We start from the raw sequence: 16,211 nt of genomic DNA, 5'->3' as shown, positions 1-16,211 counted from the left end.
TTTTCATGATCTTCATGACCTGGTTTCCCCCAAATCTACCTCAGTATAACTCCTGTGGGTCTCATTCAGGAGCCCATAAATTTTGCCCCCTGCATATAAGTTCCCTGAAGCCCCTGCCAGCTAATACCAGAGTGCAGGGGGGTATATTAGTACTCCTAAGTGATTCCAATGGTTCATCTAAAAAAATATTTTCTTGCTCTTGAAAATGGTTTTGTAGGTGCTGAGTAGCTACACATGGAAAAACTTTGAACAAAATTATCTAATCAAGAGGTGCTGGGAGGGGGATCTATCTGGAGGACTCCTATCCTCAGATATCCAAAGATTAGACCAACAAACCACCGTTGTAGGAGTCAAACAGGGAACAATGGAGATAAAAATATCATCTTTTTTTGATAAAGCCGTTATTGATAAAGGCAAGGCTTTAGGTCTGTGGCCCGAATGGGCTTCATCCCTCTTAGACAAATTCATTGAGCCACAGATGCTGGAAGTTCTAAGTTGCCCTGGCCCTCCCACTACAGGAATTTGCTTCTGCACAATTTATATCATGGAAGAGCAGAGCAGAATGGACTCTGCACACAGGCGTGGCTTAAAGAGAACAAGAAGTAAGGAAGCATCACTAGGTCATGTGCACCCTCCCAGCTGCCAAACTCACCCATCAGAGAAGTCACTCCTGGGTGAGAGGAGTGAGCATGTGGGTGAAAGATACTTAGAGTGTTATTTTGGCGCTTTCCCTCCAAATGAAAACAGGAGGAAGAGTGGAAAATAAGCATTCTCACCCCATCATGGGAACCACCATAAAAAGCCACATCTGTGTGTCTAATACAGTAGCCACAAATCACATATAGCTATTTAAATCTAAATTAATTAAAATTCAGAATTCCACACTTTGATTGTACTTGTACTTGCCTTCTGTATCTCATTTCACTGAAGATTTTGCAGTAGAAAGTAAGCATACATATTATAATATAGAAAATATAACTAAATCAAAAACAACCAAGGAAAATGATAATAAATAATAAATAAATAATAAATACTATTACCATAATACTATGGTATTAGTAAACAAATGAGTCCAGTCTGATATTCAACCTTATTAGAGCATGTTCATGGGACTCCTAAGACTTATTGTTTTTACTGAATACCTGAAGTAGAAACATACCTAGCATTGCCCCTGAAATATTCACTTCCAAATAAAATGATAATTAAGTGTGTGGTATATATCAGTTTATGCTAATTCCTCTATAATCTGACACCAATCTGGCTAAAGTAGTTACCAAAAAAATTTGAATGCACACATCTTAGAAGTCTACATGTCCTTTTTTTTGTTTTGTTTTTTATAAGTTAAGGTTTTCCACTTAGAAGAACCAAAACTCTTTCATTGTAATCATTTTAATTGAGAGTAGAATTTGAATGAGTTTCCTGGAGCCATTTCTTCCTTGACAAAGAACCCTGAATATATATGATCTTTAATTAGGGCAGATACTGTTTACTGGTATCCCATTGATCCAGGACACCTGAATTTTTGTAAATTTATATCCACTTTTCTTTTTTTTTTTTCCTCTCTTCTTTCTTACAAAGATCAACACTTATTTGTTCAGCCGACATTTACTGAATGCCCCTGATGATAGAATATGGCACCAAATGTTAGAGGACAGGCAAATCAATATGTGCTTTGCCTGTAAGATTCTTACAGTCTGGTGTCAGCTTAGAGAGAGAGTCACAGCATGGAAGGGATTTTTGAGATCCTATAGTGCTAGACCTTGATTTGACACACGGACAAACCAAAGACAAAGAAGATAAAGTATTTCCTGTCACTGAAGGAATGAAGCAAAGCCTCATTTCTCACCCAGTTCCCCATCTAGTGCCTTTACACTGGATCTACCTTGATTCCACGTACAGAGTATGTCCTAACAGACACCACCTAACAGGGTATTATTCCTAATCTTTAATGAGCTGCAAAATAAGTTGGACAAGCAAATTTAAGTTGTGGCTTACATATAAGTAAATAGATTGTGAGTGAGAACCTGGCAAACTGTTCTACCTACAGGGAGTTTAGCCCTATTAGAGTGGACTTTGAGACCTCTGTTTTGGCTGTCGACATTTTTTGTTTAGTATTGGTTCCCAGATGTTTTCCAAAGCATTAAGGTTACCAGAAAAATAAGCACTTCTCTACCTAAAGTGTGAACTCTTTGGTGATTGGCCTGTCCACTGAGCAGTTTCCCTAATGTGGGTGGTTCTGGAGAATTCAGTATACACAAATGGTGCATTAATTAAAGAAGACTGTTTCCAAAAGTAAACGTTTAGGAGTCTTAACTGAGTTGTTCTTGTAAACAGCTCTTGGGCCATATTTTTTTCCCCTATGGTAAAATGTCTCAACCTGATATACAAGATAGCACTCAACACAAAGAATTTTATATCTAATCTAATATATATTTGACATAATACAATAACTTGAATTTTTAATCTGATCTCAAAAGCTTTTGTTACCTTAAATTTAATTTGAACTATAGTTAGTTACATGTATTTTCATGATTAGACTGATCCCTTCAATTTTATTTAGGAAATTATAACATAGGCCACTTGAGTAAATAAATTATTGTATATTTGATATACAAAGTAAAATCGCATTAACATGTATTAATTTAGCACAATCAATACACATTTTCTAATTTTTAAGGAAGAAACATACCTTTTTTCTCTAGCTTATGTTTTCTTCAAATATACTATAAATTAACAATACTAATCTGGATATTAACAGTACTAATCACAAAATATGTGAGAACAAACTTTTAAGTACTCAGGAGCATTTTAAAAACTCTTATTTATATCAAATATTGGCTTTCTAATGTAAAATCTTTTGTTCCTATTAATTTAAAAGATCCCTAGGGAAAGAGAAAGGTGATAATCACTCAACCTTATGTGAGTTACCATGTTACTGAACTAATAAATCAATGTCTTATAAAATATTTTATAATTGAGACTTTTTACTAATACATTCTGATGATAGTCCCTCTTTAATTATTCTGGGTTAGTACAGATTTACTAAATTTGCAAATGTAAATACTTCCATATATATGCTACTTTAAACTGATATAAATTCTTCAAACAATAATGAATACTCACAGCAACAAATTGGTTATTTTCTAATTTAATGATGTCTCCCACTTTGACATTCATCCATTTTTCATTCTGTAGTCTAAAAACAAAAAGAAAATTAATTTTTCTCAAGAATGAAGAAGAATCAAAAGTATAACCAAGGGAATATATTCACAATGTAGCATCATGTAACAGAAGTATAAGACTTTCCTAGAATGGTAAATTCAAAATGGCCTTACATTAACATGGGAACAAAGGCCCAGAGAGGTTAAGTGATTTCTCAAAGATACCCAGTGAGTTAGTAGTATTTCTGGGCAAACTCAAGATGCCTAACTCTTGGCTGAGCACTCTTTCCACCATCTTCATGGTGCCAGCCTTATGTAGCAGCTATGAAATATCAATAAATTTTAGTCATCGACATTCTTTTCAAACTCTGTATTAACAAATACAGAAACATCACTGCCATTGCCTCAGAAGTCTATTTAACTGGAAGCAAAAAAAGCGAAGGAGACAGCAGCAAGGTAGAGCAACAGCTAAAATGCAAGTAAAAGGAAAAATATGTTAAACTCTGGAAAGGACAGGAACAACAAAGCATAATAAAAGAAGCCTTGGAAGACTGAAGAAGGACCACCTACAAACCAGCACTGAGGCTAAAGGGCGGGATTGGTGGCATTCTAACAGGACAGCAGCTCAGAATAGAGAACAACAAGGTCAACCTACTGCACTGCTGTCTGTGCATCTCATGTATATGATGGAGCCCCAAGCCCAGCCTCCACCAAGTTCAAAGCAGTTTATTATATGAAAAGCTATTGCGTCCACTGGATCTGGCCCCTGGTGACAAGTTAGTCAGGCCTGCCCAAAATGAGACAGGCCCTCTGGATATAGACCACCTGGGGCAGTATACCATGATGCTAATCATCCCTTCTGAAATTCCCTGAAATGTAAACCAACTTTGTTTTCCAACTTGAAGCTTTCATCACATTTCTTTCTCAGAGATTCCCTTCTAAAAGAAAAGGTTGGGATGAGTAGAGCAGGTTTCCCCAAGAAGTTGAGATGGACATGTTAATTTCACTGTACTTGAAAAAAAACACCCAATTTACTTGTTTTATAGGCTGGAAAATAGTTTTAAATATTTATACAACTGTGAAATATGCCTCACACTATCAACTCTGCTGGATCATTTGGCTTAAACACTCAAAGAATTTTTCTTTAATATGGATCCAAGTACATGTTGTTCTGGACATTTTTCAATTGCAGTATTTTCATCTCCAGCCAGAATTCAATCATTTTCCCAATGCTACACTTTTCTGAACTTTATCTAGTTTGACAACAATAAAAGACCCTAGGAAGTCTTCTAAATCTTATTTATCTTCACAGGTATGGATTATGTGCTGGTTAATTTCTCCTAGAGACACCTCCTCAGACACCTTAATGACATTTCTCAGCAAATAGTATCTCAGAAAAAGTAGGCATGAATGGACAGAGAAGACTATTGTGCCATTTTTGAAAACTGCACTGCTACCAAATTGCCTTGAAGTCTCCATTGAAAATGCACCTGCCTCAGGAAGAGGTCAAGATGATATTGCATTTTATTTCCAAACTCTTATTCTTCCAACTTGTATAGTACAAGCTCTAGAAAGGATTATACAAGAAGTAGTAACCAGTAGTCCTGGATGTTGATACCAAGCTGAGCACAATCCAAACTGCTTCATCAATAACCTGTACAATGGACAAGTGGACACACTTGTCAGATTTGTGGACAGCACCCTAACAAGAAGAAAGCACAGCCCTCACAAAGTAAGATGATGATAGGAAACTGTCTTATGATTTGACAAAGTTATCAGAAACTGAATGAAGAGTGGGAAAAAGAAGTACAAAACAGATTTTTTTAAGAGGGGAAAGTAACACTCTACAAATGCAACTAGAGTTTACAGAAGAAGAACCTGGAGATATTAGTAAACCATAGGCTGTGTGAGATGCCTTGCTTAACCTCTGATTTGAATATATCCCTGCAGAACAATCAGTATGGACAATATAATCAGAAGAGTTTTTATGTTATTTCCTATTTCGTCTTATCAAATATCAATATATACAACTGCACTTAACTAGGAACTCAGAGATACATTTAATGAGCACTACCAACAGAAGTATCCAAACTTACTGAATAAGCATAAAATGATAAAGACCTGCAAACAAATTTAAATAATATATATTTTGAATCCAACCATTTTTCTTGTCCTACCTACAACCACCACCACTGACAACAGTACATACAAAATATCCCAGCAGGACTGGAGGGGAAGACAAAATGATTTGCTTTAAAACTCATCTTTAAAATATTTCTAGACCATCCTGGTCAACATGGTGAAACCCCGTCTCTACTAAAAATACAAAAATTAGCTGGGCATGGTGGCATGTGCCTGTAATCCCAGCGACTCAGGAGGCTGAGGCAGGAGAATTGCCTGAACCCAGGAGGTGGAGGTTGCGGTGAGCCGAGATCGCGCCATTGCACTCCAGCCTGGGTAACAAGAGCAAAACTCTGTCTCAAAAAAAAAAAAAAAAAAAATTCTAGACTTCTAAAATTGTAGACTGTATGGTGATAGCGTTTCATCACCACCTTGAAACATGAAAACAGACACTCCCTAGCTCTACATGTGTGATGCAGCTGTACTCAGGGTTCATGTTTAAAGCAATCTTGCACCATAGTTCTGCTAGAGGGACATAGGATGGCCTTTTGGGCTATGAAGGTGACACTGGCTCCACAGACTCAGCACCTTCAACGTTTGCTTTTGCCATTGTCAAAAGGTAAAAGCTCCTGTGGATGAATTGCAGTATATGAATATTCTGAAAAGAAAGAAGAAGTTCTAAGATTTTAAAATGTGGCTCAATTTTCAGCATCATATAATTATTTCAGAGTATAAAACTCTTACATGACCTAATTAATGCTTCTTAGAATCAGTTCTTTTAAATACATATGGGATAATACTTTAGCCTTTACCTTAGCAAATTCATAAGTCGGTTGCTAAATAAGCCAAAATCCAAGTAAAACATTCATAAAATTTAAATTCCAAAGGCACCATAAAACATATGGAGTTTAACTGCCACAGAATGGCAACTAGAATTATTTTAAGCAAAATTTTTTTAAAATATCACTATGTATCTACTTTCATAACTCTGAATTCTAAGAAAAAGAGGTAAGAGATAGCAACTGCAACTAATAATTTTTGATAAACTGGTCTGAACCTGCTTCTTCCTGATGAGGCATAGCATACTAAGAGCTGCTAGACTTCGCAGAAAATCTCCTTGAGAAAATTCAAGTCTGACAGTAAGGTAGAACCTACCATGCTCCATGTCACTAGACTATTGTTTTCAAAAGCTGAAAATCAAGTGTTCACCTTAACCAACACTTTTGCAAGCAATATTGCAAGTGCATTATTAAAGTTTAAGAAACAAAAGAGGGGATTTTCAATGGGTTCATCAGGTCATCTTTTCCATGTTCTAATGCTCCTGATTTCCCACCAGCAACACAGATTCCTGAAAAGGGGATTTCCTCACAAGCTTCAGAAGTGCTGGGGTACTAGAGACAGAAGATAATAAAGGTCAATATAATTGACCTCCTCTAATTAACCAATCAATCCACTTAATGCTGAGCTTGGTTTCTTCTTTAATCTCAAGCACATATCAGCCCTATAACATTCAAAAGCATCCTCTTGCTCATACACTTTTCTTCCCTTTTCTTTTCTTCACCACTCCATCCTGAGGACTTAGAATAATGCCTAGTTCATAGCAGGCAATCAGTAAGTATGTATTGAATGAATGATAAATAAATTAAGGAATATAGAATCATTATTTCCAAAAACATTTGTTGAATGATAGCGTTTGCCTGAACGTCTAATAAGAATTATAGCAGCCAACATTTATTTAGTGCTTACTGCATTCCAGGGACTGTACTGATCTCTTCAAATATAGGGCACCGAATAAAAGTAAATAACACCAGGCCGGGCGCGGTGGCTCAAGCCTGTAATCCCAGCACTTTGGGAGGCTGAGGCGGGTGGATCACGAGGTCAAGAGATCGAGACTATCCTGGTCAACATGGTGAAACCCCGTCTCTACTAAAAATACAAAAACATTAGCTGGGCATGGTGGTGCATGCCTGTAATCCCAGCTACTCAGGAGGCTGAGGCAGGAGAATTGCCTGAACCCAGGAGGCAGAGGTTGCGGTGAGCCGAGATCGCGCCATTGCACTCCAGCCTGGGTAACAAGAGTGAAACTCTGTCTCAAAAAAAAAAAAAAAAGTAAATAACACCTCATTAAATTTGAATTTCAAATAAACAAATTATTTCTAGTATGTATTCCATCCAATATTTAGGACATATTTACACAAAAACATTATTGTTTATCTAAAATCCAAATTTAACTAGAGTCTTATATTTTAATTCGCTATATCCGGCAACACCATTAACGCATCTTATCTCACTCAATCCTCACAACAGCCCTAGACATACTTATTGTTTTGACTCCCGTTTTACAGAATAGGCCATTGAGGTTCTCAGAAATTGACACCTTTGCCTATTTTGCAGTGCCTATCAAAAGTTTAAATGACCACACACTTTGATAAAGATACTCCACTTCAAAAAACTGATCCTACAGGTACTCAAGTATGAATGTACCAGGATCTTTATTGCAGCATTCTTTGCAACAGAAAATGATTAGAAGCCACAAAAATGTCCATCAATATGAGTTACATAGATGTACCAGAAAACACTTATTCAGTCATGGTTCATTCACTCAATGGAATATAGTGCAGCAACTACAAAGAATAAGGTAGGTTTGTATGTGCTAATATGAAATATGCTCTAAGTTACATTATTAACTAACATAAAAAGAAGCACATGTAGGATATATTATACATTTTTACAGGCAGAGAAAATTTCTTGAAAGATACACAAGAAACTACTGCGGTTGACAGTAGAGAAAGAAAATGAAGAAGAAACTTGGGATCGGAAACAATTTCTATCGTTTGTACTGTTTAAATTCTTTGGCATTATACAAATTAGCATTTTAATGGCCAATTGGAAAGAAGAATAGAAAAAGAAGGAAGAAATAGAAGAAAACTTTGCTAAGGTCACATGTGAGTGGCAGGTCTAGGACCAGAACTGAAGTCTGTCTGGCTACAAAGCCCACGCTCTTAATAAATCTTTATTTATTGTTCCTTTTTACTGTACTTTATTTTCCAGAGTAACTGTGGATTACCTATTTAGGAAAAGATTGGACCCTAAGGAACTAAAAGAACTCAATCATGGATACAGTGTACACTCCCAGCATTTAAAACCGGTTGATCCAAAGACGGCTTGCAATCATGGTCCCCAGACACAAACACTCAGCGGACAGCAGCAGTTTCTGGTTCTTTTCAATTCCAGTATCATCAGAGCTGTACTAAAGGAAAGCATACAGCTTGGCCCTAGTCCCCTAATAACAGACTGGTGAACAGGACCTCATTACATTGAGAATGAACATAATGTTCCTATCTTTGGAATCTATTTATTCTGAAGAATGCAGTTGTTGTTTTTTTTTTTTTCTCCCTTCTTAGCACAATGCTTATGTTGAGGCAAAATCACACAAGGATGTCTATGGTCAGCTGCTGAAGATGATCTCATACCAATTTTGCCAGGAAGGAGATGATGAAAGATGTAGTCCTACAGCATGGAGAATTTAACAATTTGCTGAGAAACAGTAATCAATCTTACAAATGCCCTGCCTAATTTATATAAATCCTATTGTACATTATCAGATGCAGAAAAAGTCACACAATTTAGCCTTTCTACTTTAAAAACAGAATGATCAACTCACTAAGTTTTACCTATACAACAAGCCTGCTGAATGTTGTGCAGGAAATATATTCTCTTTCATCGTTTTTCTAAACTGCAACCCTTGCCCAAATGAGTCTCCTAAGACTCTATCTTCTGTAGATTCTTAGTAGGATTCTGTGAATAGATGGCTACAGATTACAAAGCCACAAGAATTCAGAAGAAAATGATTTCAAAGAAAGACTATTCCATCTGTTCTCACTTATGAATGCTAGAGGAAATATCTTAGATTGAACATGGAGAAAACAGAGCTATTGGTCTAGGTTGGATTCCTGTATAACAAATTTAGAGGGAGATTTACACAAAAGACGTTCACTGACAAGTTCTTTTGTGATTAATACCTGTGAGAGAGGAAGGAAGCACCGCTAGGCAGAGGTAGCAGTTGGGCTGTTGATGCAGCCAAATCAAAGTCCACAGCTAAGCCCATGGAGAGCTCTGGAGCTGGAACAGGCCTTTAGAATTGGATCAAGGGGGCCAAGACTTTATATCATGGCATGATTCAGTCATTGAATGCAGGATGACCCCAGAAAAGAGGAGTGTCCTTAAGCAAAACACTCTCATCAGCCAAGGGCAATTCCCAGAGAGGGCTGCCAGCTGAAGGTTATATGTAGACAGCACTCCTGACAGCTGGGAAAATATATTCTGTAGTCCTGAGGGGGGATGTGGGTGGCACAGCAAAACATCCACTACAAACTGGGAGCCCACTTTCCAGCTTTGCTATAGACATGTTCATATATTTATAACATTCCCTTGAGGGGCTGGGGGCAAGGGAGGTCTCACTTTGTTGCCCAGGCTGGTTTTGAACTCCCAGCTTCAAGTGATTCTCCTGCCTCGGTCTCCCAAAGTGTTGAGATTGCAAGTGTGAATCAATATTCCTTTTCAAATTCTAAGCTTCCTCTTTCTATCATTTCAATTTTAATCCTATAAAGTTAATGCAGACAGCTGTCATGAATCTTTGTGCTTCCCCCATTCAAATTTAAAACTTTCAGGGGAAAAAAACTGTAAAATCTAAGGGTTATCTAATTCACCTTCTTTGCCAACAGTAGAATAAAGTTGGGAGATACATTTCTAGTACCTATCCACTAAAAATATTCTACAGATAATCACTGACTACCAAAATATCCTAAGAATAATGTCTATAGGAAAAAATCACTGTTCCTGAAATCTTTCTTATATGAAGAACTTATTTTGATTTAAAAAATGTACGATCACCTTAGCAGATCAATTATTCTCTTCATCTAAGTGGCCACACATTATTTTGAAAAATCAGAGAACTGACTCTTAGCAAGCTTAATAACAAATAATCCTCCTCTTTTAAAAAAAAAAAAAAAAAAAAAAAAAAAAAACCAAAGAGCCAAAAAGAAGATAGTTTCCAATGGAGAAGAAAACCTGGATATCTTATTTCCAGGATAAAAGGCCTATATTATACTTTTTCATTGTCTCTAGTGATTATCTCAATCAATTTTCCTAGATAGAGCCAAGTTAAGAGATAACCTAATGTCTGTTAAACCAGAAAAAAATACTAGCTGCCTTACCTGTCAAGTAGCAATACAAGCCATACCAACGTAGACAAAGCAAAAGTGTTGCTCAATGGTGTCATGTGGTTTGCTCTGGCCAGAAAACCTAACATTCTGGAAATAGTATTTCTGATTTTACAGCACAAAGTACAATTAAAGGTATCACTGGAATATCAGGAGTTTATTTATTAGGTTTGCAGTAATATTGTCCTAAAAACTTGTTAAGAAAATTTTAAGATGTCACTTTAAAATAAGTTGTAATGTTTATCATCCCTAGTTCCTCAAAAATGGGATAGCATGTAAGTATAATTCTTTTTTTTTTTTTTTTTTTTTTTTTGAGACTCTTTCTCACTCTGTCACCCAGGCTGGAGTGCAGGCTCACTGCAGCCTCGACCTCCTGGGTTCAAGCTATTCTTGTGCCTCAGCGGCCTAAGTAGCTGGGATTACAGACATGCATTACCACACCTGGCTCATTTTTGTATCTTTAGTAGAGACAGGGTTTCGCCATGTTGGCCAGGTTGGTCTTGAACTCCTGGCCTCAAGTGATCTGCCCACCTCAGCCTCCCAAAGTGCTGGGATTACAGGCATGAGTCACCAAGCTCAGCCCTAGAATTCTTAATGAGTTGATCACTGGCATGTGAGGTATCATCACCCTTCATTAATGAGTTCAAGACCACTTTTATGTGCACAAAATGACCACTCTAATCTAGACATTATGCTGAGTCTCAGAGCTCCAAGTAGAATTAGACACAGACTGTGGTTATCAGAAAACCTAGTGATAAAATATAAATCTGGCTCTTAAATAACCACAACTCAACTATCTCCGTATTCTGATACCTGGAGTATGTGGATGTTCTTCCTGTCAACCATGTAGAATACCCGCACTTCAGAATGACCTCAGTGTTAGATTGTTTGCCATATAGCTGTCATCAAAAGTCCAGTGAGAAAATTGATAGACCAGAAAGACTGTCTAAAAAACCATATATTAACTCTCATTTCTCAAGATATTCCAGGCTTTTTCCCCATATCTGGTGAGCTCATCAGAAAACTATATGCCTGGACCGTATTACTCTATTCCCTCTAGGCTTGTCTTCGCAGAATCATGACTTAACATCACACCAACAGATTTCAATCAGGATTGACTTATAATCATGGGTAAAATATCTCTACTCTCTGAAGCTTCAACCATTATGTCACTCATATCTTTCTCAGGACCAGTATAAATCTTCTTGCTCACAATTACCAGAGTACTTCCTGTCATTGGACCATCAGCTTTGTACCCTCAGCACCTTCATTATGAGGAGAAACAAAGTTTGAGGCAATGTAAAATCATGACTGACAAATCTTGATTGGTCATGTAAACAAAAACCAGGAAATTTTAAAGTAAGACTCTGTCCTTTGAGGATGACTTTGTAGGAACAATCATGACACTTGCAGAAACCAATTTCTGTTTAGAATGGACCAGAAATTGGAATTTAACTTTTACAAGTCCTTACACTTTTAAAGAAGAAAATATTGGCCCCCTTGTTTATAAAGGAAATGATGCAGCATAGTAGAAGAGTATATGTTGTAGAGCTGGAAAACATGGACTTGGCTCCAAGCTTCAGCACCAACCAGCCTTCAGGCAAGACACTGATTGACTCTGGAATTCCCTGCTATAACCTACCAAAACTGGCTCTTACCAACCTCTCAGAATGTCTCTTTATTCAGAAAACTGAGGTCTTTAAAATGGTATAAACCCAACTAACATTTAAATATCTTTCATGAAATTTTTTAGTTTCAGATGAAATTAATTCATTAAAGCATTTTGTAAACTGTAAAATAATATATATATTTAAAACATTGTGACTATTTTTTATTATTATGAAGCACCTCATTATAAGCACTGTACATTCTGATTTTGATTTGAAGTCTTCAAAAGAGCTATCTAGACTCATATCTCCACTTCTTGACTGCCTATGCTTTCTCCAGTCAGGATCTTGTCTCCATCCTTCTAACTACAACCTCTCTGGTCATCCCTTATGTTGCTAAATCGAATGATCAGTTCTCAGTCTTCACTTTATTCAGCACAGTCAGCCATCCACTCTTTCTTCACACCCTTTCTTTGCTTTAACTCCAGAACATCCAAGTAGTTTTCCTCTTATTTCATTAGTGACTGCTTGTCATACCCTTAGCCAGCCCTTTCTCCTTGCCCATCTTCAAACTTTGGAGTGTCCCAGAGCTATAGCTCCTCTCTCCACTGTGTAGGGCCCAGAATCTTCATCCTAGGTGGTGAGAAGACTTTTATTTTATTTTTCTGAAACAGGGTCTCTGTTGCCCAGGCTGGAGGGCAGCGGCATGATCTCAGCTTCCTGAAGCCTCAACTGTCCAGGCATCAATACTCCCACCTCAGCCTCTTGAGTAGCTAAGACTGCAGTTGCATGCCATCATGCCTATCTAAGTTTTATATTTTTAGTAGAAATGGGGTTTTGCCATGTTGCCCAGGCTGGTCTCTCACTTTGGAAGTCCGAGGCAAGAAGATCACTGCTGAGCTCAAGTGATCTGCTTGCCTCGGCCTTCCACAGTGCTGAGATTACAGGCATAGGCCATTGTGACTGGCCTTGGATGACTTTTTTTTTTTGGAGACAGAATTTCTTTCTTGTTGCCCAGGCTGGAGCGTAATATCAGGGTCTAGGCTCACTGCAACCTTCACCTCCCAGGTTCAAGTGATTCTCCCGCCTCAGCCTCCCAAGTAGCTGGGATTACAGGCACCCACCACCACATCTGGCTAATTTTTTTGTATTTTCAGTAGGGATGGGGTATCACCATCTTGGCCAGGCTGGTCTCGAATTCCTGACCTCAGATGATCTTCCTGCCTTGGCCTCCCAAAATGTGATGACCTTTAAATTATGTCTTCAGCCCACACCTCTCTCCTAAGCAACAATGCATTCTATACCTCTAGAGAATGACTAATATCTTAATGGAATTCTAGTTTCCTAGACCAGGCAGAAAACAACCACCACCACCACATGTTTCTTCCCCAGTTTTTTCCATCGTGGAACCTCAGCCAACAACTAGGTTTCCTGATGCCTCTCTTCATACCCACACAATACAGCAGCATTCCTATTGCCTCTACCCTCAAAACACATCTTAGTCTGTGGATATTACGTGATATTTACTAAGTAACTACTGGCTATTTTGTCAAGTAGTAATGGTATTATAGCTAAATATGTTTAAGACCTTATATGTTCAAGATAAACACTAAAGTACTGATGGATAACAGGATATGACATACAGGATTTGCTTTTAAAATACCCCCGGAAAATAAAAATGGATACAAAATAGCAAAAAGTTGATGGTGGCTGCAGCTAGGTAATACACAGAGAAGGTTTCATTGTACTGTTCTATTTGTGTGTGCATGTGTGTCTGAAAATCCATGAGAGATAGTGATTATGATTGATTGATAGATAGATAGATAGATGATTCTACTTCTGTTTATGTCCTTCACTGCTAACACTCAAGTCCATGTCATCATCATCTTAGCTGGATCAGGGTAGAAAACATAATTTAACACCCTAATTCTGCTCTTGTTTCTCTCTGCTGTCCACTGTCTACACAGAAACCAGAGAAATATTTTTATTGTTCATATAATTTCCTGCTGAAAACCCTCCAATGGTTTCTCACTACACATAACATAAAAGTGGAATTCTCTATCATTATCTCTAGGAATGGGCTCTTGCCAGCCCCCTCAGTACTCCCCTTTATCACAATACTCTAGCCACAGCAGACATCTTACTGTCAGGTTCATTTCTACCTTGGAGCTTTTATACTTGTTTCTTCTACCCAAGATCTTGGCATGGCTAGCTGCCTCTCAGCTTAAATCTCACCTCTTCACGGGCCTTCTCCAACCACTCTATTTAAAATCATCTCCCCATCTCCCATCCCAACACTCTCTATCCTATTCCCCCATTTTATTTTCATTGTTGTACTTAAAATTACCTGAAATCATATTATTTATTTACTATTTGTTTATTATCTATCTTCCACACCAAAATATTGCTCATGAGGACAGGGATTTGTCTGGCCTCCTCACTTCTGTATCCTTAGTACATAGGAGAGTGCCTCGCATGTATTAGGGACTCAATACATATTGGTTGAATGAATATTTGAACAGATTACCTATTTATGTGGTCACTCATACTGTGTGCATAGCATATTTAGTCCTAGAGCTGACATGAGTAATAGTTCCACACAGCTGTGTCTCCTGGGAAGACCCTAAGAAACTGTAACAAAACTAACAACAAGTATGGAAACAGGGTAAGGACAAGATGAATCACTGGAAGACAAAGGATAACAGTTTAGACAACAAAAGAAATAAAGAAAAACTTTTCTCTGAAAGAAAAAGGCGGAAAGCAAAAATGCATACATTGCATGGGTTCTTTTGCATATATTTATATTTGCAAAAAAAAACAAAAACAAAACAAATGCAAGAGCAAGGGATAATACATTTCCCTAAAAACTAGACATTTTTACTTTTCTGATTTTTTCACATTTTTAGTTGATGAATTTTAGTGAAAAACCCACTTCTCAGAAGCCTCCTTTGTTCCCCAGACTGGCCTAAGTACCCCTTCTTTAGTGCTTCCACTGCAGTCCATCAACACATCCATCCTCTTATACGTTACATTGAAACTAAAATCTGGGTTGTCTCTCTCCCCTACAAACTGTGAGTCATGGAAACAGAAATGCTATGTTAATCATCTTTGGTACGTGGGACATACTCAATATTTGCAGAAATAAGATAGACCTAACAATTTCTCTGGTTCAGAGCACCATGCTATGTTCCGTCTTAATAATGCTAGGACAATAATTCAGATGAACCCAACAAAATTGCCTCTATTTTTGAGCCCTATCACTTTTTCCAATTCAAGCCAATAGAATTAGAGTGGAAGTAGGAACTGCGACACCCTCCCCTGATCCAACCTATGACATGAACTAGAGTGCCCCCCAAAAATCCTCTATTCCCATCAGGTCTGGGTAAACCTGGCTTCTGGTGAAGGCCCTAACATCTGTGTCCTCATGCCCTGTTGACCACAGTAAGTCCCTTGAATGGGGGAAAGCCTTGCGCTTAGGCTAGTATATCAAATGGCAGTCCCTTTTCTCATATTTTAGAAATTAGATGGATAAAGAAAATTAAACAAAAAAAAGAAATTAGATGGATAATAAAGACCTTCTAATGCAAACCCTTCATTTCTCATTGACATTACTTAAATCCCAAAGTCTCTACGTTGTTTTTGTACTCCCTGCATATATCTATATGACGATTTTTTGCCTGGAGTAGACTCCAGTTTTCACTATTAGGAAGATAAAAGCTTTCTGCCAGTAAGTTGCCCTTTTAACTACTTTCTGGAAAACACTCTGTTATGTGCTCCACCTAGCCGCAGGATAAAGTTTTTCTGCTTAATAGCAATGACCGGCTGACCTCATACTCCTCCAAGCCCTCTCTGCTTTCTAGCTATCAAGGGGTTTCAAGACTTTATGGTCTTATATACAGTCTGTAAAAATATGTCTAAATATATGTACAAGCAATTTTCTCTCTTCTGAATTTCTTTCTTAATCACAAGAGCCACTACTGGGAAGTATATTTTCAATTGGGTTAATCAGGGGATTTTGTGCCAGGGATGGTGGCCATAATTAGGTACATTTGGGTAAAACTTTTATTAGTTTGACATTATCAGTACCAGATTTGAAATTG

At 37.6% G+C, this 16,211-nt stretch overlaps 1 protein-coding gene across 23 annotated transcripts in view; it reads right to left on the bottom strand.

Moving 5' to 3' along the window:
- ATP8B4 (ATPase phospholipid transporting 8B4 (putative)) overlaps positions 1-16,211 on the bottom strand; it is a 381,647-nt gene that overhangs the window by 282,124 nt on the left and 83,312 nt on the right. For all 23 annotated transcript variants that reach the window (XR_004274964.1, XR_004274962.1, XR_004274963.1 and 20 more), the window contains one exon: positions 3,124-3,196. Coding sequence is in view for 16 of the 23 variants with exons in the window: in XM_032297795.1 (XP_032153686.1) it covers positions 3,124-3,196 (73 nt within the window). In the remaining 7 variants the exon portion in view is untranslated. The remainder of the gene's footprint in view (positions 1-3,123; positions 3,197-16,211) is intronic.

The sequence above is a fragment of the Sapajus apella genome, unplaced genomic scaffold, assembly GCF_009761245.1.
Source record: "Sapajus apella isolate SASKATOON/1434 unplaced genomic scaffold, GSC_monkey_1.0 scaffold37, whole genome shotgun sequence".
Lineage (NCBI taxonomy): Eukaryota > Metazoa > Chordata > Mammalia > Primates > Cebidae > Sapajus > Sapajus apella.
The sequence above is the reverse complement of the archived record's forward strand: the minus strand, read 5'-3'. Positions and strand labels throughout refer to the sequence as shown.